This window comes from Pelobates fuscus, chromosome 6 (assembly GCF_036172605.1).
Source record: "Pelobates fuscus isolate aPelFus1 chromosome 6, aPelFus1.pri, whole genome shotgun sequence".
NCBI classification, from domain to species: Eukaryota; Metazoa; Chordata; class Amphibia; order Anura; family Pelobatidae; genus Pelobates; species Pelobates fuscus.
Genome location: NC_086322.1, coordinates 92778825 through 92802622, shown reverse-complemented (window position 1 = coordinate 92802622; position 23798 = coordinate 92778825). Strand labels below are relative to the sequence as shown.

General features: G+C 40.1%; 1 protein-coding gene across 1 annotated transcript in view; it reads right to left on the bottom strand.

Annotated features, from left to right (window-relative positions):
• Positions 1 to 2173: 2173 nt before the first annotated feature.
• TRMT9B (tRNA methyltransferase 9B (putative)) overlaps positions 2174 to 23798 on the bottom strand; it is a 36135-nt gene continuing 14510 nt past the window's right edge. Inside the window, exons 2-4 of the mRNA XM_063458043.1 lie at positions 7990 to 8144; positions 5821 to 5994; positions 2174 to 5183 (exon numbers count right to left, since the gene is read on the bottom strand). Coding sequence (XP_063314113.1) covers positions 4168 to 5183; positions 5821 to 5994; positions 7990 to 8143 — 1344 coding nt within the window. The 5' untranslated portion in view covers position 8144 and the 3' untranslated portion in view covers positions 2174 to 4167. The remainder of the gene's footprint in view (positions 5184 to 5820; positions 5995 to 7989; positions 8145 to 23798) is intronic.

Below are 23798 nucleotides of genomic sequence, written 5' to 3'. Positions count from 1 at the left end.
TGGTGTTCTGTGCACTTGGTTAGAGTTACAGTGTATAGTGTGCGGTACCAGAATCTGCATCTTCAGATCAATGTGCCCGACTTCTCTATTTAGATATAACATAAAATTGGGAGTTTATAACAATTCTGTTTCAGAGCCAAGTAGGGCAGACAATTGTACTACTCTCATCTGGTATAAATAATATTCAATTGGAGATGAAGACAAGAACAATTGATATTCAGCCAATTAGAAGACTGAGGTATGTTGAGGTTAGTTTAACCTCTTAAGGACACATGACATGTGTGACATGTCATGATTCCCTTTTATTCCAGATGTTTGGTCCTTAAGGGGTTAATGGAGAGAGCTGAAACAAACTGAACTGCACCAATTAATAGTGCACAAATTGCTTCTATACCATGAAAACAATTTATACGTATAAGTGTACTTTGATAGGTCAGCCAAGTAAAATGTCTGAATCCTTCCTCTGGAAGCTAAAATAACTGTACATTATTACTGACAAACTCTCTGCCAGTGGTTTACAGGCATTTGACTAGGGATCATTGGCATCCTGTAATTGTATTGCTTGTCATCAAAGTATGAACTGTCATTAAACAATATTAAACTGAGACATTTAAATGTTGTACAATGCAATAGATAACTAAACATTTGCTCGGGGTTGAGCAATTTTGGTTGTTTCTTAACTTATTTTTCTAGTTTACATTATAAGCTTCCCTGATACGTCGCATTCCATTCAAACAAATTCAACTTCCATGGAACAGAACACATGGGAGCACGCACACGTATAGAACTATGAAAGGAATTCTCAAGCTCTCATTTACTCTTTTGGCAAATCCTGCAGACGCCTAACCATATGTGGCCCTACTCTCATTGAAAACCCTTCAATAGCATTTAAAGCAGAATTGGCAGTTCTGCTTTAAATATATACCTTGATAAGATAAACAAATGCATCCACAGTAGGATATATATTATACTTGGAGTACTGCAGGATTTATTTGGTGACTTGGCAACCAGCTTGCGAAATATTTGTTAAAATATCAGTGCTGCAAAAGAATTCCTAATCAGGTTCACTGGCGGTTCTCAAGTCACCACAATTCACTATTTAGTGAACAGGCCTCTATAAACTAAGTTATTTTTAAAAAAAATATACTGTTAAAGGACCATTCCACACTCTTAAATTACTTCAGCTTGCTAAAGTGCTTTATGAATGAGGAGTATCCTGTTTAAATCCCATTTTATAAAAAAATTGGCACTTTACTAAATAAATTATGGGCCCTCTTAGCTGTCAATCAAACAGCCAGGGAGGTTTGCATCCTCCCTCCATTAGCTCCCCTGAGTTAACGGTAATGGCAGGCGCGCTCTAGTTGAGTGTACTTGAGGGTGCCTGCCTTCTTCCCCACAGACCAGTGTCTTCAGCAACTCCTGTGCCTCTGCTGATCTCAGACTATATGCATGTGCAGGAGCAGAGGCGTGCATGCTGGCACAGATTTTGATGTTTCTCAATGGTGCTTATTTCCTTTGAAGAGACTGATAGTCTCTTACGGGACAAAAGGCAGGACTTGCGTAGCTTGCAGTTTATAAGAACTGTAGCTTTGCCAAGCTCTTTTAAAATATACACCAAGGAATACATGTATTAAAAATGCATGCATGTGTTCATTGGGGGTATATCTGCTAAACAATGATTTTTCTTCACAACTTTCAGTGTGGAGTTGTTCATTAAGGTATATTTCTGTATTAACGTTAATCTTTTATACTTGATATGTAGGGCTTTCAAATTTATGGATTGTAACAGAACTTATCAGTTGTACCCAAAGGCCTGTCCAAAAGAAATATTTTGCTGGGGCTCCTATTTATTAATATATATTTTATCTTTATCTAAACCTGCTCATATAGGTTCCTTACCCGACCTTCCATGGAACTAAAACACCAAGCTTTAAGAACAAGAACCACACATAACAAAAATACTGAATGTAGTGTGGCAGACTCTTCTGTTAGTGACCATTTCATAAACTGTGCTCCCCTCCCTGTTTTAATACTGCTCTGCGTACAAATCAGGTCTACGTCGTCAAACGATACATTTAGTAATGGCAAAGCACAGTCATCGCAAAAATCCCTCAGAGGCTACTCCAAACCTCCAAGATTGATAGTTACGATGTAATGGACGTGTACGGAGAAAAGGAAAAGATGCGGAAGGTAAACTGTATGGGGAGATTTATCAAAGTACACTTTTTTTCATCTGAAGCTTCTATTGAATGTACACCATTTATAAATGCACACCATTTTCAGCAACACAAGCTTTCATCTGAAGCTTCTTTTCAATGTACACAATTTTTGAATGCACACCAGTTTTGAATGCACACCAGTTTTGAATGTACACCAGTTTCGAATGTACACCATTTTCAGCATCACAATGGATTTATTAATCTTTTAACAAATGTTCTTTTTCCTGCCTTTTCGCTTGCCTTTTTTTTTTTTGTCGGTCTTTTGAAACGAAAATGTCTGTGAAAACTGGCGGAATTTAGTAGTTAAAAAACATTCCTTTTTTAAATTATTTGCAGAACATTTTAATAAATGTGATTAAAATAATTTTCCCATCGCTCTTCAGAAGAATTGCAGGTTCATTCACAGAAGTGAGAATTAAACGTGACTATTTTGACCCTAAATTGGAAATTCACTTTCAATTTACTTTGAATTTTCACTTTAGTAAATAAACCTGTTTGATAAATAAGCCCCATAGAGTATAAACTTATACAGATTGGGTGATATATTCAGGGCAGCAGATATATGTGATACAAATGAAGGTTGAAATGAGCAGGATAGAATGTGGCTATTCATGAGGGGCGTGGGTAGAGAGGAATTTAGTATGGAAAACACAAACTGGTTAAATTAACAAAATTTCAGTGAATTGAAAACCATTTTGAAACATTTGGGCTAAAATACCCAAGATTTGACTATATAACTGCCTTGCAGTTGGGTGGAGGGTTCCAAATAAGCTACTTTCCCATTTTTTTGCAAATCAATTTTAATTTAATTACAATTCTGTGTTTTACTGAATACAACCTAAATATCAAGAAAGCAAAACGGAAATGATGAGAGAAACATCAGAAAGGTTTAAAATGATGAATAAAAAGGGAAATGCGACATTTAGATATGTGTCATGGAGACCATGAAAACACTGTACATAGATATGATAGAGTTCCACTATGTCCTTCAGAAGCTGACAGTGCCCCTCAGTGGTGTTACCTGTGCGGTGTAGAAGGACTGCAATATCTAAAGCATTCTCACATACTGTAGAATAAAAAAAAAAACCTGTAAAAAAAGGTTTACCTGGTATGTTATAGCAGCAAGATCTATCAGGAAAAGTACATAGGGGTTACATGTAAAAAGTGTTGTGTTCTTAAAATGCTGCAAAGATGTAAAAATAAAGAGGAATCGCCAATGGAATGTGCTTGCTGGTTCCACTGGCTTCCATGGTGATTGCTCCACTTTTAGTAGTTTGAAGCACTTTTTCCGAACAAAACACTATTTATAGATAATTGCCAATATATTTATATACAAAGGAGGAACAAATATTACACTCCCCTACTAAACCTGTCAGACAATAAAGGTCATGAACGGCTGTTGATATAACTAAAACTGTTCTATCCCAATTGACTATCCCAAAAGTACTATATCCATGTTTTAGATATACTATCATAAGATGGCAAATAGTATTGCTATGATTCTTAATTTCTGATAAAAAAAATATCATAAATATCATAAACAAACTGCAATAAAAAAATGTATCCTTTAAATCTATACGTAAAAGAAAATATAAATCACAGGTTATCTCAACCTGTTCCTTCAATATAAGTATTTGTTTTATGTTGCGACAGGGAATCCATGTCCTTGTTTTGCATAACAAAGCTGTGTGTAACCATGTTATAATACTCTTCCTTATACAGCAATAGCCTGATTTCTTATTTTTTTTGTCAAGTACTTTCAAGTTTATACACGGAACCCAATGTAACACATTTTTAAATAAATAACAAAAACTATATGTCAATCTCTTCATAAATAAAAAAATAAATATACACTTCTAAACAAAGGTATTGCATTTCTTCTTTGTTACCTCGAGGTACTTTTTGCTTTTCAAGTTACAACACATTAAACACGAGGGAGGAAAAGGAATTAATTCTTTTGTGCAATTATGCACCAATTTCCATGGTCGAAACATGAACTAATAACTCGAAGTTCTGGCACGTCCGTTTCTATAAGGTTGCTGAGTTCTCCTTCACGAAACACGTGATAATATCTCATGTATGCTTCTGAGTCAAAATTATACGTTTCCTGATCATTAGCTGCTACAGTTTCATCTAAAACAGATTCATTTGACTCTGTAGTCGAAGTTCTTTTTAATATTTTGTTTTGTTTTGTGTTGTCTTTTTCATTGCTGCATATACAAGTGCAGTACCTAGCTTCATCAGGAAACGGAGTCTGTTCTGCACCGTCTGGAACCAGTCCACACGTTCTTCCATTTTCATGTTGCGTTGTGTTTAAGGCTATCACCCACTCAGATTTTCCTTGTGATTCATTTTTCAGAAATACATCATCATCGTCTACATTGTGCTCTTTTAATAACAATCTCTGATGACCAAGGTCGAGGCTACAGTGCCTTGAAGGCTGAATAGATATGGTGCCACTTGTCCACCCACTTACGGGGCTAAGACACTTCATTTTATCAATTTGCCTTCTCAATGTGGATTCATCAAGGGAACGAGAGATAAACCATGAACGGAGAGAACGTCCTATAGAACTATACAGTCTGTTTTTGTCATTAGGAAACGTTAGGCAGCATGTTTCTGCTGGTGTGCAACTGTTTGCATTGTTGGATTGCTTAGAAGGATGGGTCGGCCTAAAGCTACTTTCATTAATGGTTTCAGAAACATCCATTTGCTTTGGGGCCACATCGTGAAGCTTCGTTTTAGAAGTAGTGTTCACTTTATTTTCAGACTGGTTGGTTTCAGATGGTTGTCGAGACAGCAATGCTTTGTTCCAGGGTACAAATACATCCTGCTTTTCAAACCTGCGGCTCTTTTGTTCCATTGCCCAAACATAGAGCATAATTTGACCTCCTGGAAGCAAAATTCTTGCCATCTCTTTTATTGCTCGGATTCTTCTTTGCTTAGTGGAAAAATGATGAATCACTAGGAAAAGAAGTGAACAGAGTTCAGGTTATTTTTTTTTTATTATAGCAAGGATGCTATTTAAAACTGCCCCAGATACAGAAAGAACAGCTGCTAAAATGAGATTTTCAATATGACACACAGGAAAAATATTAACCACTTCAATTCAACGACTACATTAGCAGCTATTTACTCTGTCTTGTGTCCTAAGTAAAAATTTAAGCACAAGATGCAGAAATAATGTAACCCTACAGATTTTATATTGTATTTTTATAATATAGAAATAAGGCTAAATTTATTATTCTGAAAACACTTCAAGAATTTTCACAAATATCCATTTAATTGCAATGGTAATTAAAGGTAAAGCATCGCTTTTCCTACATATGACCTCCTACTGCTGATGGCAAAACTACAGTATTCTATGTATCTAATATCAAGCCTTCATTTGAAATGGTTAGATTTAAGCTAATTCCAACATGACCCTCATCATTTCTTGTTCCCATTCACCTAAATTAGTAAACATTTACTGTTATTAAGCGTTGTACATAACATATTATGACACTTTTTATACATTTTGTATTTTACCAATACTTTTCATTTAACTACGGGGTCAATTAAAAGAATCTTGTATTGTAATGATTAGGTGGGTACACCTTACCTCCGATAGAGATCACTGTGTCAAAGCATTTGTCTCTAAAGGGTAAATTGAGGTTATCACACACCATGACTTCAACTTTGTTATTCTTTGCAATGTCCACTAGAGGCTTACAGTAATCGCAGCCTAAATTGTATATCTCACTATTCACACTGAGGTATTTCCCAGTGCCACAACCTGCAAGAAGAAAAATGATTTTGCTTTATGGACAGAAGTTATATATATATATAGAAAAAGTACACTAAGTATATTTATTATACTGTTAGTACTTCAAGCATAGAAACAATCGAAACAAACGTTTACAGGATATTACAAGAGGTGGAGAAGGTAAACCCAATTACACAGATAATCTTTCGTTAGCAAATGAACTATACCATTGAGAAGGAGAATAATTACTTCTCTGAGACATGGTTTAGCTATATTACACTTAATAAAAGGGACAATGATGTCCTCAATAACACCATAACATTCCTTTGAAACAACGGATGCACAGCAAATAAATGTAATATAAAACTACAATTTTATGTACAAGTTGCTAGAAAAATAAATCAAGGCAATAAAAATTTAGAAAATTCATTTTTTTATTAATTCATACATCCTTTACATAAATATTGGTGGGATGAAGAGTTTTAAACATTTAAACATTATACGTATCCCTGGTTTGACATTATTTCGAACATAAATGCTATTTCTGTCACATATAGTAGATGTGACAAAAAGAGGCTATTGAAAATGGTCAAACATCCTGCCTATTGGTATTTATATGGGCTGAATATAATTTTTTATTATTTTAATTTTTTTATTATTATATAAAAAAAATAAAATTAATTCTCATTCATAAAGGACAAGCTTTTTGATTAAGCAAATGTAAAGTTAACTGAGCATATTTTAATTAAAGAATCACTATAGCGTCCTAACACTATAGTGCCTGAGTCGCCTTTCGGCTGCAAGGGTTAAAAAAAAGTGAATTCACTCACTGTTTCTCCTGCGCAGCGCCGGTCTCTGGTGTGCCACTCTGCCTCTTTGTTCATCATAGGAAAGCATTTGAAGGCTACTGTTCATACACAGCAAAAGGCTCTGCTGTTTGAAATCTAATTGAAGCAGTAGAGTTTTAGATGTCCCCACAGGAAAACATTGAAATCTTATGGGGAAAAATCTGACGCTGGATGTCCTCATGCAGAGCGTGAGGACATCCAGCGTCAGAAACTGGGACCAAAGCTCCATTTGGATGCAGGAAGCACCTCCAGTGGATGTTTAACATTGCAGCACTAAGTGCAATAGGGACACCACCACTTTAATGAGCTGAAGTGGTTTGGGTACCTTTAGTGTCCCTTTAAGGCTGTGTTGGAATTTCACTGAAATTCCAACACAACCCAAAGTTATCATAAGACTAAGTAGGAACTATTTTGTCCTATGGTAAAGCTTGAGTTTGACAAAAAGAGAACGTCCACTGTTAACGTTTGTCCAATCCCAGCAGCTGTGACCATTGAAGACTGTGAGAATTAGGCTCTGCCTAGACCTTAGTGTTGTACTCTTGTGCATGCTAAAGTGGCAGGAGCCAAAGAGACCTGTGCTATGACGATGGTTGCAGCCATGAGGGACATCCAAAGGTAAACAAATCACCCCCCACCCCCCAGCACCTGGTGGCCACCGGACCCACATCGGATCAGTCTGTTTAAGGATTTTTTGTAAATATGCAAAGACCTCCAAAGCTGACAGATCTGCTTTAACAATTATGTTATAGTTGGAAAAGCAAACTTTCAAAACATGAGACAGAAAAAAAACATAGTTTCTGTAGTGGTCATCAGCCCTATGACTAATTGCCATGATGATTTTCTTCAACCAAAAAAAATAAAAAATTAACCCCAAATGACTCAAAAGTAAGGTAGCCACATAAGTGGAAGATAAGGACCACTTGTCTGAGCTTTACGATGTTTCAGCACACTTTTAACACTACTTGCGCACACCAATGAAAAGGTTAAAAGCTAAATCTGAAACATTAGCTGCGTTATAGTAAGATTATTGTTTTTATCTTCTACACTTTGAATTTCAAACTAGCATTTAAAAGCATTGTTCATCCACATGCAGCTCAAAGTTCAAAGAGTTCTAATATCCTTCCAGACATACAGCAAGCAGGGAACGTTACAATCATTCCGAATGAATATATCATACCTATATCCACAATGAGACTGCCAGGCTCTTGCTCCAAAAGGAATTGACGGACCTTGGGCCAAGCCTTACTTTGCACTTCATTAAAGTAAGGAGCGGTGCTCTCGTAGACGCTGTGGACATGTTGCTTCTCCAGCTGTGCAGCTTCATGTTCCATGCTGCAAGATAGAAATTAAAGGACTTATTAGGATGCAGTATACGAGATATTCTAAGCTTCTCTCTAACTTTATTCATCACATTTTATTATGATTATTTTTTTGGTATTTATATAGCTTCAACATATTGCACAGCACTGGACAATAGTGAGAATACAAATAATGAACATATACTGATACAACCGGAACAGAAGACCCTGCCCATGAGCTTACAATCTAGCAAATCACATTAACCCTAAGAGCCCTTCGTTTACTGTAATCCCTTTTTTCATTTGTAGCTGTTGCCAAATATTGCATTCATGTCGGCAGGGTGGATAGATTATATGTATTATTAAAGCTCATAAATCGATGCACTCCCTGGCTTTACCGTTTTAGCTAACACATCAAATAGATTTAAAAACAGATTAGCTTCAGTGCAACTCCAACCAGTGAGGATGAAGATCGTGGAAAACATTGTTTTAATTTATTAAACTCAGTGCTGATCATAACTTTGCAAGTTGACTTCCTTTCAATGTCGTGTGATTTGATTGGGAATTCTGAGTTCAACTTCTCCATGAAATTTAGCATTTGTCGCCAAATGTGTCAGATTCAAGTTAAAAGTCAGGGTTAATCAAATTCAGTGGAAGCCCAAGATTTGTTTTCAGATGCTTAAAGGGGAGAGGTAACTTCTGGGGAAATTACACTATTGAATAAAACATTTATTCATTAAATATTTATGGAATAGAAAAGGTGTTTTGGAACACAACTAAAGTAATTTATTTACACAAAGTAAAGACTTTCATTGTAGTTCAGAGACTCATTATTGTCAGTATAATTGCTGGGGAGAGGAGTTGTACACAAGTAAACTTCTAAAACTTGTAGCTCTTAGAAAAGAGGGACATTACGTTACAAAAGAGGGACGGATATTTAAATATTTTAGTCCTACAAAGGTACAGTAGGTAGTTGCACATTGATACTTTATTGAGCAAGAAGGACCCCTGACTTTGAAACCCTGTAAGTTAAATTTATGTATCAAATTAAACAAAATGGAACCATCCAGATCAGCTGAGCCACTTCCTGGTTTAGTGAGAGCTCACTCAATGTAAATGTGTGCCCTTATGTTTTTGAATATTTGAATTTATTATGTATGTAATACATAAAAAAACAGGGGTTAACTGGAGACTGGCCTGCAGAGACTTGAGATTATGCTTTAACTGTACTCCAAATAAAATAATTGATTTTGACCACTTTTTTTTACTCCTCGTGAATTCAACCTGGATTCAAGGGCCCACATTTTAATGTGGCCCAGAGGGCACTCAAGGTGAGGTTTTCTTAACAATAGCCCTCCCCTGCCTCTGGGTTTATAGGCGCCTTATAAATAGCAAGAAAACGAAGGATTGCATTTTTGGAATATTTGCATTTCCAGGCGTCAAAGCAAGTAATGGCACACAGCGGAAAAACAAACCTGAATTCAAATAAAATCTTATTTATCATGAACTTAATCTGAAAACAAAATCTGAATCTGAAACAAAAATGCTGCTCAACAAGGTGTGTTTTCTGATAATTCTGATGGCTTTGTTCAGGCAATGTTCCTCTTAGACAGTAAAATGTGCTTTGCTAAACTATTACTATGGTAACAGTTTAAGAGATGTGCTGCTAGCTTTTTTGAGTTTTGGATTAATGGTAAAACAATTATTACTAAAATAAAAAAGTGATGGCCTGCAGAGATGATGAAGGGACTGTTTAAACGAGTTTCCATCTAAAGCAGATGGTTTACTGTCCAATCTTGGCACTGAAACTGTTTTTGGATACATTTCCCAGTCACTGGCTGGCTGAGAATTCTGTGAATCGTAAGGAAAGAAACAAACCAGATTGACATTCCTGGTCAAACAGATCAATCTTTGGATTATTTAAATAAATAAAATAGACAAATATTACCGTTGAATATCATGCATTATATAATAATGTAATGAATACAGCATTAAATGTGTGCTAATCACAGCTGGCCCTACAAGGGTTCTGGGGATTCTTAGAAAGCCTATTGGACCCAGGGGCATTTGGATGAGCAGGTGTCTTAATGATAGGCAGATGACATCCACTTATTGTGCCACACATTTTGTTTATAGAAATCATACTGATGACATGTCTGCTCCCATTGGTCCAAGTAGTGAATAGCATGTAGTACCAGTTCAGTGAACAGCTAGGTTACGTCAAACAGCCCACGCACAACTTCATATGTGCTCTACCTTCAACACACCTGACCTGCTATTACGTGCATGACCCATAACCTCTGGTGTCACATCTTCCTTCTCCCTCTGTTTAAGGAATGGAATTTGACTGCCATCTCTACTAAACAGGTGGAGACAAAATGTTTCTTACCTAGAGATGTGGGAGGAAAGTGAAATTATAGAGATGGGGTTGGTTGGGGAACAAAGGAGACAATATGTGGCTGGCAGAGATATAAATAAATTTAAAAAAGATGGTGGCTATTGTATCAGTGAACAATAAGAAGAATTATTAAAAGGAGAAACAGAAAGCAGAAATAAAAAGTTTAAGCTAACCATCACACTCTGAAAGGTGTTGTTGCTCAATCAGTTAGATGACATTCAGTGGTATAAAGTACACAATACCATTGAGCAACAGTGACATGAAACACATGGAGTCCAGCTGAAACCAGGCCTCAAAGTAAGGGGAGGTTTTACAGGGGGACAATAAGATCTGTGCTCACAATTCCATGGATCTTTCATTCCCTCCCCACTGCACATCCTCATTATCATATAATTCCTCCAGGTTCAGCTACAGTGGAGATGTAAAAGGTCAAGGGTATCTCCCTCAGACTCAACAAGAGGACCGCAACTCATGTACTTCCCGTTCAACAAAACCATTGAAGATGTATAATGAGTCAAATATGTGTTAGCAGCAGTAATTGGACCCCAAAAAACATAAATATTGTACATCCTGCCTTGTTATGTCAGTGGAAAAGAAATGTCCTCCTTTATAGAAACGGATCTTCATCTTATGCAGTCTTTTTTTAAATTGACATGTTCCAGCTATTGCTGCCACCATGTGGCCATTCAGGATATAAAATTGTCCTTATTCATATCATAATTATTATTATTATTAGTTATAAAGCAACTACATATGCCACCACACTATACAACAGATAATCTAACAAACAATTGCTTACAACAAGACAAGCTAGACATATAGAAAAAGAAAGTGTTGAGGGCCGTGTACAAAGAAGCTTACAATCAAAGGAGAGTAGGGTATAATTACACAAAAGATAAAATGTATTACATACATAGGGAAAGTAGATTGCAAGGTTACAATAAAGTAAGAACTTTGTTATATGACACAGTTGAAGAAGAGGAAGTAAAGCTGTTACAGAGGGTTGGAGATGGAAAGGATATAAAGTATGTTAAAAGAACACTCCAATGTAAAATATATACATATGTATTATAGTAGATGTACCCACAAAGAAAACATGCATATTATCTTTGTTTTGTTTTCCTTCACGCAGTCTTTCAGACCTCATTGAGAAGTCTCTGTGGTCAAGTTGTGCACACAAGCTTTTATTCACGCTGTTTAGAAGTATTGGAAGGCACGCTCTCGCCAAGCACGCCTGCCGCTTACTTCTGTTAGTTCAGTAATTTATATTGAAATTTACACTTATATAGATTAGAAATGAAAGGCACACTCCATACAGCAAGCTGAAGTGCTCTGTGTTTGAAGTATTCCTTTAACATTTTAACTGATGGGACATTGTTTTTATTTTTGAAGGAGCAAGGTTTTACAGATTTTTTTAGATCTAGAGTCTGTGTTAGAGTCCAATTCAGGGATAGCAGGAGTTGCCCATATTGCCCGGGTTTGGTAGCCACCCCCACCCCCTTCCCAGTGTTCCAAATCAATAACTCCATTATTAGGGGTGGTGCTATTCTACTAACTTTGACAAAACAGCCAAGCGTTTTCAAAGCAGTCTATCTAATTTAGACATACACGCTTTCCCCTTTCTCTACCTGAAATTTACATTTGGCTTTGCCTTTGCAGAAGGAATCAGCAAACGAAGTGTAATTATATTAAAGGCATCTTCCAGACACTCACACCCATGCCTTCCTTCAGTTGTCCCATTTTTGCTCCAGAAATACAGCACTAGATTGATGTTATCACTTTCTGGGAGTTGCACTCCATCTATTATGGAATGCACCTTCAAAATACTAAAGTAGTTCAGCTTGTTCTACTGTCAAGTTCAAGTTGCCTTATTACTTTAATTTTGTTTAATGGATTACTATCAAAATAAAATAACATTACTGATCTTTAAGAGAATTGAAGGAGATGTAAGTTCCGCTGTTCATTGCATTATATTGTTAAAAATGCTGGATTTGGATTTAACATCATCACTGGACAAAAAAAAAAACCCAGCTGTTGATGATATTACCACTATGTATTATTCAAAGCTTAGCACCAGGCCTAGAACAACACAAAATATGACAATCTGTCTGACTTCACAATTAAACGTTCATTAAAACACCTGACAGACAAAAGAAGTCCATTTTTAATCCATTAATGCAAATGGAGATAATACACCTTTAAATGGTTTATACAGAGTTAATAGTGTGTGGCCAGTCTTATACTAATTGTGCAGCAAATGCAGGACTGGCTCTCATTCTGCAAAAGAGGAGACGTGGAGTGATGCCCTAGTAAAAAGTCAAACCGTTACTAAATGGTTTGACTACTTACGCTGGAGGGGAGCCAGGGAACATCTGGTACCACAACCACTACAGCATGCTGCTCAGAGTGTTTCTTAAAACTGTGTCATCAAGAAGACATGCTGTTTTCAAATGTTGGTTTGACTCTAAAGCAGGGGTAGGTAAACTTTGTCACTCTAGATCAGTGCTCTGCGACCATTGTGCCACAGCACTGTCTTTGCCGCTTGGTTGCTGAGAGCAGTGCCGGATGTGCCGCCACCCGCTCAAGAAGAAGAAGCAAGTGTGCTGGTACATGGAGACTCTGTGGCAAGTGCTGTGGGGTCTCTGCAACCCTTTGTAAAGGGCTGTGTGGGCAACGCGACTCATGACACCTCCCACTCTCCCCATGGGTGCCTTGTTTGGTTCTATTACGGAGTCGTTCAGGAGGTTAGGGCATATTATAACCTACTTCCCAGCTTGAATAGCGGCATCTTTTAATGTTGCCTGTAGTCTGTCCTACCTGCGGTCTGTCCCCTCACTTTTTCTTTCTTTTGGAGCCTCTCTCCTCTACTTATTTTGCTCCTCCTCTTTAACCCTTTTCTATTTTCTCTCCCACCCTATTTTTTTATATATATTTTGTTTGTGGTGTCCCGTGGAATTCTGGGAAGAGCTGTGGTGGGCCTTGGATGAGAAAAGGTTGAGGAGTACTGCTCTAGATGTTGTGGACTATGTCTCCCCTGATACTATGCAAACATTATGACTGCAAGAGCATGTTTGTTTAGCTAGTGTTACTACTCTCACTGATAATCTAGTAAATTTATGTTCATGGTTTATGACTTTCACCTATCTGATCCTTCCTATCTTTTTATCCCAATTGTTCTCTCCTTTTAGTTTTTCATCTCTAATTAATTACCTCAATAGCCCCATGTCTCCCCACCCATAATAGTGTGTTTTGTTTTGTTTTTTGTTTTTTTTCTAACCTCAGACCTTATATTTCAGACTGGGCCCCTTAAAACAGCATTAACACCCAGCACTCCCAAGCAACCAAGTCCTGCAAAATCTTCTGAGCAGAGGTATCATCTCTGGAAGATTGCCCACCCTACCCTCCCCACACCATCCCACCCCATGGTCAACAACTTACTTATAGATAGTGCACATCAGCTGGTTTCCTTAACACACCAATCAAGTTACCAAACCTCTCCTCACCTGAATTCATTTAACACACTGCATACTTACACTGGTTTAAACACTCATTGATATTTGTGTGTGTTTGTATATATGATCTACATATCTATATAATACACATTTTCTCTAATGTTCTCCCTTCTATTTTTCACTTTAACACTAACGCCTCTGATCACTAAAATATCCCTATCCTTTCACTCACCTGTCCCTGGCAACACAATCCTCATTACTTCCACCTTACTCCCCTCCCCTCTCTATTCATCCCATGCACTCTACACATACCTTTCCAGCCTATCTCCACCAACTCCTCCCAAATCCTCTACATACATACCCTCCTACAAAACGTTCAAATCCTACTCCCACCTTCACTTCCTTTCTATCCTTCTGCTCCTAGCAGCTGGTGATGTATCTCCAAACCCCGGTCCCCTCTCAACAAACACAGCACATACTAACCCAAGGACCCACACTAATCTCATACCCATCTCATGTTCCTCTAGATCCTCCTTCAATACTGCCGTCTGGAACGCACGCTCTGTTTGCAATATAACTAAATCCACTGCTGTCCATGACTTCTTTATCTCTCGTTCAATAGATTTACTAGCCTTAACAGAAACCTGGCTCTCCCCCTCTGACACTGCCACCCCTGCATCTTTGTCATTCGGTGGTCTCCAACTTACCCACAACCCAAGAAACTCTGAATGTAAAGGTGGTGGTGTTGGGTTTCTCCTCTCCCCTCACTGCTCTTTTAAACCTCTTCCCACCCCCCCTTCCCTCTCTTTCCCGTCATTTGAAATACACTCAATTTGCCTTTTCAAACCCTTCTCCGCTAACATTGCTGTTATTTACCGTCCCCCTGGTTCCCCTCTTCTCTTCCTTGACCACTTTGCTGCCTGGCTACCCTATTTCTTCTCTTCTAACATTCCATCCCTAATTCTCGGGGACTTCAATATTCCTATAAACCCACCTTTGACCTCTGCAGCCACTAAACTACTTTCAATGACTTCCTCCCTCGGGCTATCACAGTGGGCAAATTCTCCCACCCATGTAGCTGGCAATACCCTTGACCTAATCTTCACTTATGCATGTACAGTAACTAATATCTGCAACACTCCATATCCACTCTCTGATCACCACCTCTTATCATTTGCTCTTGCGTACCCCCTCATCCAACAACCTCAGCCTAACCCCCCTCAACTCAGGAGGGACCTTAATTCTCTGGATCTCCAACAGTTGTCAGCTGACATTGATTCACAACTGCTGTCCATCCCTTCCCTCTCCTGTCCTTCACTGGCCATCTCCATATATAACTCTACTCTTACATCTGCCTTGAACACTGCAGCGCCACTCCAAACAAGCACCTCAAGGAGGACCCGCCCCCAACCATGGCATACTAAATCAACGCGCTACCTGCAAAGATGCTCCCGTTGTGCTGAACGCTCCTGGAGGAAGTCTCGTACCCAATCAGACTTTCTCCATTATAGATTCATATTGTGTTCATACAGTGCAGCCCTTGCCCTTGCCAAACAGTCCTATTTTTCCTCTCTCATTAGTTCATGTTCCCGCAACCCCAGGCGTCTCTTTGACACCTTTAATTCTCTTCTTCGCCCTGCTGTGGCCACCCCCAAAACTAACCTTACTTCTGATAACTTTGCATGTTACTTCACTGACAAGATTGAACAGCTAAGGAAAGAATTCTCCCCTCCTTGCCTTTCTGTTTCTCAATCACACATAGATCATGCCTTTCCTACCCTCCAGACATTCTCCCCAGCTACTGACCAAGAGGTGGCTGCTCTTCTTTGCTCCTCTCGCCCCACCACTTGCCCGCTCGATCCTGTCCCATCTCACCTTATCAGATCTCTCTCCACTTGTCTTGTGCCTTCTCTAACACACATCTTCAACTGCTCGCTCTCTTCTGGCATCGTCCCTGCTGACCTTAAACATGCCACTGTAGTACCTATACTAAAAAAAACATCCCTCGACTCATCCACCCTCTCTAACTACCGTCCCATATCCCTGCTCCCTTTTTCCTCAAAGCTTCTGGAAAGGCTTGTCTTTACCCGTGTGTCTCATTTCCTCAATTCCAACTCTCTCCTTGACCCCCTTCAATCTGGCTTCCGCCCTCTCCACTCTACAGAGACTGCCCTTATCAAAGTCACTAACGACCTAATCGCAGCTAAATCCAAAGGCCACTACTCCATACTAATTCTTCTTGACCTCTCAGCGGCCTTTGACACCGTTGATCATGCTCTCCTTCTTCAAACTCTTCAATCGCTTGGTCTCTGTGACTCTGTCCTCTCGTGGTTTTCCTCTTATCTCTCCCAACGCTCATTCAGTGTCTCCTTTTCTAATGATACCTCCTCCCCTCGCCCTGTCTCGGTTGGAGTCCCCCAAGGCTCCGTCCTTGGTCCCCTTCTATTTTCTCTTTATACTGCCTCTCTTGGCAAACTTATTACCTCTTTTGGATTCCACTACCACCTGTACGCTGATGACACCCAGCTATATCTCTCCTCCCCGGACCTCTCCCCTGCCGTCCTGCAACGTGTCACTGCTTGCCTTTCTTCCATCTCTGACTGGATGTCCTCCCGCTTTCTGAAACTCAATCTCTCAAAAACTGAGCTCCTTGTCTTTCCTCCTCCTAATACTGATCCTCCTCTTTCACTCTCCCTTCAAGTTTGTGGTACCAACATCAGTCCATCTTTGCAAGCGCGCTGTCTTGGCGTCATACTTGACTCTGGTCTCACCTTTGAGTCTCACATCCAGCATGTTGCCAAATCCTGTAGATTCCATCTTAAAAACATAGCCCGCATCCGCCCCTTTCTTGCACCAGATACTACCAAGGAGCTTGTCCATGCTCTGGTAATTTCCCGCATGGATTACTGTAACCCTCTCCTGATTGGTCTTCCCAAAAGCCGTACTGCACCCCTACAGTCCGTAATGAACGCTGCTGCTAGACTGATTTTCCTCTCTAGTCATTTCTCTCACACCTCACCCCTCTGCCAGTCCTTACATTGGCTTCCTGTATGCTATAGGAGTCAATTCAAGGTACTAACTCACACCTATAAAGCACTGAACAACTCTAGCCCCTCTTATATCTCCTCACAGATCCATAGGTATGTCCCTTCTCGGTCTCTCCGCTCTGCCCGTGACCACCTCCTGTCCGTTGTCCGCACTCGTACGGCCAACTCGCGCTTGCAGGACTTCTCGCGGGCGGCTCCCTTCCTATGGAATAGCCTGCCTACCGCCATCAGACTCTCCCCTAGTCTTGCATCTTTTAAGAAGTGCCTTAAAACCCATCTCTTTAGGAAAGCATATGGCCTCCAAGACTAACCCTTACCTCACATACCTGTCTCTTGCCCTCTCCTAAAGGGCAGTCCACCTTATTTGATTGCAAATTCCTGTCCTAATGTGTTTTACACCCACCTCCTATAGAATGTAAGCTCGATCGAGCAGGGTCCTCTTCAACCTATTGTTCCTGTAAGTTTATTTGTAATTGTCCTATTTATAGTTAAATCCCTTCTCATAATATTGTAAAGCGCTACGGAATCTGTTGGCGCTATATAAATTGCAATAATAATAATAAATAATAATAATGGGAGAGGAAGGTTGGCTATCCCTGCTCTAAAGCATTGTCCTTCACTGCAGCTTTCTGAGCAATAAGCTAAATTAGATAACCGATGCACATTAATGAAGAGTGTGTTCTACTCTGGGTGATAGCCGAGTGAAGACGCAGCACCCTTCTCCCAGCATTGCAGATAAGTTGTTTAATTTCCTTGATGAGTGAAAGGAAACTTAATATCATAGCCCACCCTCTCACCACTTACAGTGCAGGCTGAATATGCCGAGTTAAAAGAGAGGAGACGGAATTGCTTTTCTCTCTCTGTCCCATGAGCTACAATAATGGTAGGTGAGATGGATTAGGGAAGTTAAGGAGGTGGCACACACAACAGAGTTAGAACGATAGACTCAGGGGTAGAAAAGCAGCATGGTGGTGGACAGACAAGCTCACAAATAACACATTATTAATCAAATAAATGATGCAAAGAATATGGGGAGGTAGTGGTACAAGGGGAACATAGATAGAAGACATAAAGTAATGGAGGGTATTGGGTGTTGGACACCAAGGGGATATGAGCAACGGATACAAGTATGGTAGGGGGGATTAAAAACGAGGGATACCAGGGGATAAGGGCAATGTGTAAGGGCCCTCACTAGGCATGTTGCTAATATCAACATAGAGCAACTGGGACATTTCTACTTTTCATTTAGCTGTCAGTAAATAACTCTGATTTGGACCAAGATGAAACTGAACTTAATCCAGCCGATTCAAGGTTTTGTTAAATAAAATGTTATTAAAAAGTCAAATACTTCATATCTTGTGAGCAGACCCCTTAGTGTAATAACTGTCACACTCACTCTTTCTATAGGCATACAAAAATATAACAGGAACCATGGAGTTATACAATCTGAAAAACTTGTAGAAGATGATTTCGAGGAAGTGACCACTAACACCAGGCTTTTTCTGTAGTCTGCAAACAGTAGACAGGAAATTAGATTGTAACCCGCGGGAGCCCACAAATTGCTCTGTTTGAACCTTTGTTCCTATTTTTATCTGACTCAGGGCATCCAAAATCGACCCCGCATTTCTATTGCTTTTCCTTAGTGATATATTATCTCGTTTGGTTAATTAGAGAAAGCAACGCTCTGGAAACATAATGGCCCTAGAGAACAGTGTAAAATTGCTGTGATCGGTAGGATTCTCATTTGACTAATAAGAACAAGGTGGTTAATTCATTTCCATTATATCCTTAGCCCAACTAACGCACCTGTGGTTTATCTAATAATCATATGCTTTATATAAAGCTCTTTGTTTCTACTTCCTGTTATTAAATCTTAAGATTTAGCCAGTCATTTATTCACCAGGCTCATGTTCTGTATCAAAAAAGACACAAAACTGAACAAGGAATAGAGCAGCTCTAGACAAACTAAGAACACTAGGATGGGTGTCAGCACAACTGATAATAGGGGAATCCCTCCAATCCCCAAGAAAACTAGAACAAGTCAACCAGAGGGATATCCTGCAAGTGGGGATTGTATACCACTGCATGCTGTTTTACCTAGAGCTGGTTATAGCTCTACCATATGTGAGTTGACATCTTATCTAAGTGTTGTTTGTCCTACCACGTACTACAATATGGCACTATTGATTTGCCTCTGTTTTGATTCCTTTTCATATTCTGTTATTAAGCGAAGCTACCAAGAAAGTCCCATACCAGGACTAGAAGATTTATTGCCACCTTTGAGACTGTGCCGTACCATTTGGTATTTTTTATACTTTTCAGTTTTATTGTGGACTCTTTTTATATCCTGTGGGTTTTTTTATTGCTCTTTTTGCTTTTATTATTCTTATTGTTATATACTATTGGGTTTGGAGTATTTTTCTTGGCGCTACCTGTATATTGTTGTTTGTCATGTTCTGTATGTATTCTGCCCAGTTTTAAAATTTGTATAAATCTCTACTTAATCTGTTCTTGGGTCTGATTTCTTCCCTTTCAAAAGACGGATGATAACTGCTCTTTTATATAACATGATTAATTTAACCCAGTATGTCCTGCACTCTGATCTGTAATGTTGATATACTGGTGCCTGCTGCAACATGTGTCTGTATCAAATCTCCTCGGACTTAGTGATGGATGCATCAAAGTCGAAGAAAATGTAGCTGGTTCAATGCCACATCCATATTTTTGTTTTTTCATTAGAAAGGAAGCTCCAGGTGGATGTGGGTCTATTCTTTCTTTACAACTCATTATATAGATTTGCAAAAACAATCAATTAAAAATAAAGATGCTTTCATTTAAAATATCTTTATTTTCTGCAAAACCACAGTTTTGGCATCTTCTGCAGTGAACCTGCAACAAATTACTTCGTGACTCAGCCAATTGTGCTAGCCTCATTTTCTATAGGGTTGGTGACGGCAGTAATTTATGGACAGTAGAGTTGATACCCGGCTGGTATGTTACCGACAATGCCGGTATCTGAAGCTGTCCAGCCGGTACCGGTATATCATTAATACCGGCAATACAATTGCAAGTATTTTTTGCTAGCAACAACATGCAGGGTGTTTTCTGTTCATAAAGCAGCCCAGCTGTCTGTGTGAGTGATCCCTACTGTTTCCCATGCTTCCAGCTCCCCTACCTGACTCTTAAATGTCCTGGCTGTATTCGCAATGCCGGTTGTCTACTCTGATGCTGTTTTCCAAGCAACCCCGAACACCGGCCAATAATAAGAGAAGGAGCTGCTGTGTGAAGTGTAGCAGGTCAGGACCGGGGAGGAGGAGATTGGTAATAAGGACATAACTATGATTGTATTGTAACATATACTGCAGGTATCACGGTTATCATAATAGCAAGTCATAGCTTGACCAACATTCTGATCCTTTCTTATGTCTGTCTGTGGCGTAGTCCTGTACTCAGCGTAGTCCTTTACTGGGTTTTATTGGTGCTCCCTTTTAAAGAAATGTTAATTAGAGGGAATCAGGCTGTTTGTGATACAATTTAGTCTGTGAGCTGTGCTCTGGATAACTCATGGTATTTGATCCCAGCGGGTGCATTTGGTTATGCATTCAATGTCTGGTGAAGGCTAGTTAATCATCCTTCGGTATATTTTTATATATATATATACGCACTATGTGGACTCCATATAAAGAGGGGATGATTTTCAATTGAGTTCCAGTGATTAATTATTGCAGGTATATTTTAATGTCTGTGATTACACAGCATTGGTGCAGTGATGGCCAAGTGTAGTGGGTTACCAAATGATTGTTAAACAAAATTACAATTTGCTAGTTCTGCCACTCCAGTTGTGTGTGTGTGTGTGTGTGTGTCAGTATGTGCCAGTGCATGTGTATATGTGCATAAATCCTTACACTTGAACAAAAAAACACTACAGGCAAATACAAACACTTATTGTGATGTTATATCTGGTGATATCACGCCCAGTGACATCACGCATATAAATAATTATGCAAATTACCATGGCCGGTATTTTTTTTTTTTTTTTTGAATTCTTTATTTTCTTGTGCATAAGAAAGTAACAGTTGTCTGTGAGGTACCCCAATGGTAGTCCTCCAGCCCAATACAAACATCTGAACAGTGGGGTACAGGGTAAATCCAGCACATTTTATACTACAATGGGGATAGTCTAGCTTGACATCGTTTAGTGTGACGTAACATATTTTACTCATATAGTTTGCATTTAACGCTTGCATAAAATGGTCGCACGGAACAGGTGCTTACATCAGTTGCATTAGGACGGTTGCATAGTTTAGTAACATAAAGAATAAAATAAAAGCAAATAACAATGACTATGAAAAAGGTATAAAAATCGAGTAGACCAAGCATACATAACATTTGTGTAGAGCAAGTGCATGGGAAGTGTTTAGTGAACTATGGAGCAGGTCAGTTGCTTGGGATGTTGCATAGAATATTTGCCTATAGTAGGTGTATGGCCCGTTAGCCTTTATCGTTGACCTGTAGTGGTGGCTCAGGCCGTTTGCTTGTGACAGTTGCCCTCTACTGAGTGCCGTGGTTTGGGTACAATCAGTTAGGGTTAGGCTGCCAGTAGTTAACCGAGCGGGAGCGAGAGTGTTTCGGGGGAGAACAACTGCAATTATAAAACGTGTGGCTTATATCAAAAGTGACCTACATGCCTAATGGTGAGCACGGCATGGTGTTGAGTCATTCTCAGCAGCTTCCTGTGTTATACAGTATAGTAGACGTTAGGTTAGAGGCTTTTGCGGCATATTAAAACAACGAAAGAGACATGAAACAAAACGAAACAAAACAACAAATTAAAGTCATAATCACAATGTTCGGTAGATTACTTGGCTGGGGAGCTCAGCATGCTTGTAGAGTCATGCGGAGGTAATCACGCTATTCTCATAGCTTGGCGAGAACTGTAGAATGTTACATTATACATCGAATAGCGCTGTTACATAGGGACCGTCTCCCAAGCCTGGGGGCGGTATACCGGTCTCAGTCCAGTGGTCACAGTAGGGTACTCAGTGTACTAGCCTCTCCTCCGTTAGGGTAGTCCATCACTTAGGTGGTTGCTAGGACATAAGATTCCGGTGTGGACGTTTGTGGTACAAATTCGGGGACACCCGCCGGATTCCATATGTGTCTCCGTCTGGGGGTATCCGTTGGGTGTTGGTGTGTCAGTGCGTCGGCTGGGAGGCCCAACTTCATTAGGAGTGCCCCGCTCTCATGAGGCTCCTGGATTACATGTGTTGAGTCCTTGTGAAAGACCGCCATGGCCCGGGATGAGCGCCACTGGTAACGGATATCATGATGTCGCAACAGAGTGGTAAGTGGTTTAAGTGTGCGCCTCCATGCTAGCATGCTCCCGGACAGATCTGAATAGAAGGTCAAGTCCATCTCCTCGAAGCGGTAAGATGACTGATCCCTCATGGCGGACAAAACTGCGTGTTTATCCATGGCGTTCTGAAATTGGATAATCAGATCTCTTGGGGCTGTGTCGGGTGCTTTGGCTGGCCTCGGCACTCGGAACATGCCAGCGAGAGTCGGTGTTTTGGCTCTCCTCTGCGTCAGCACGGCCGTGAGAAGGCGCCGGAGAAAGTGCGGCAGCTCGGCGTCCACAACAGACTCCAAGACCCCTCTTACTTTTAAGTTGTTACGCCGCTTGGCATCTTCTTGGGCTGCTACACGGTGTTCGAAAGAGCGATTCTGCTGCTGTAGTTCTGTTACAGCTTGTTGCAGTGCGGTGATCTGCTGGGCGCCCGTGAGGGTGGTGTGTTCCAGCTTGGTGAGCCGGCCTGTCAGGCCCTGCAAGTCTCCCCGCAGCGCTGTCACATCGGCAGATATTTTTTTGTGATGGTCTGCGAGGAGATCCCGTAATACTGCCGTAGTCACCGGAGCGGTGTCAGGGTTCATCGGCTGGGTTGCCGGTTGGCTAGGTGAGGGTGGAATCAAGGCCGGTACTGTTCCCGTTTCTGCGTCGTATGAGTAGTCATCCGAGAAATCGGAGCAATCTTCTGCAAGGGACGCCATTTTAGGTCCCTGAACGTGCTGGGCCCGCCGCCATAGGTCTCCAATTGTGAGCCCTTCCCTGGGTTGGACAGGCTTCGGCTTCTTCGTTTTGCGCCCCATGGGGTTTGTATAAGCCAGGGGTCCCCTCCGGGTACCGTCTATGCAGCGTTAGCGAGAGATTTCGGTCGGTAAAGGGCTGTATGGCTCGGAGCTCGGCAGACATGCGACCGGCTGCTTCTGTGGCTAGGCTCCGCCCCCCCATGGCCGGTATTTTTGTACAAAAAAATGTTCAAACCATAACTATGGGCACAGCAAGCACTTCTGGTAGATGTAGTTCCATTGTCAGCTTCCTACTGTCGTACTCTCACACAGATTCATTTTGCCATTGCTGTATCTAGTGGTACCTGAGGGAGATTGACAAGGATGGACCACAGAAGCTCTGCCTTTTGTCAACTTTGGACAAATTGTGCTTTGCCCATACCACAAATTAGTCCCTACTTTGCCTTATAACTTATAGCTTTAGATTGGCTTCCAATTTCCCTGAAATTAAAATGCAGTCAGTATGAGTACTTCATAAAGAGTTTACCTTCATATCTTTAGGGCACCTGAAAAAGATAGAAATGGGGAAATTCCTTTAGAATGATAATGTTGAGGGACTATTTATTTATTGAGAAGACAATATTACCACGAAGAAAAAAAGAGATAATACTCGAGGAGGCTGGAATGAACCAGACTAGTTGAGTATATTCCTGGAGAGAAAATCG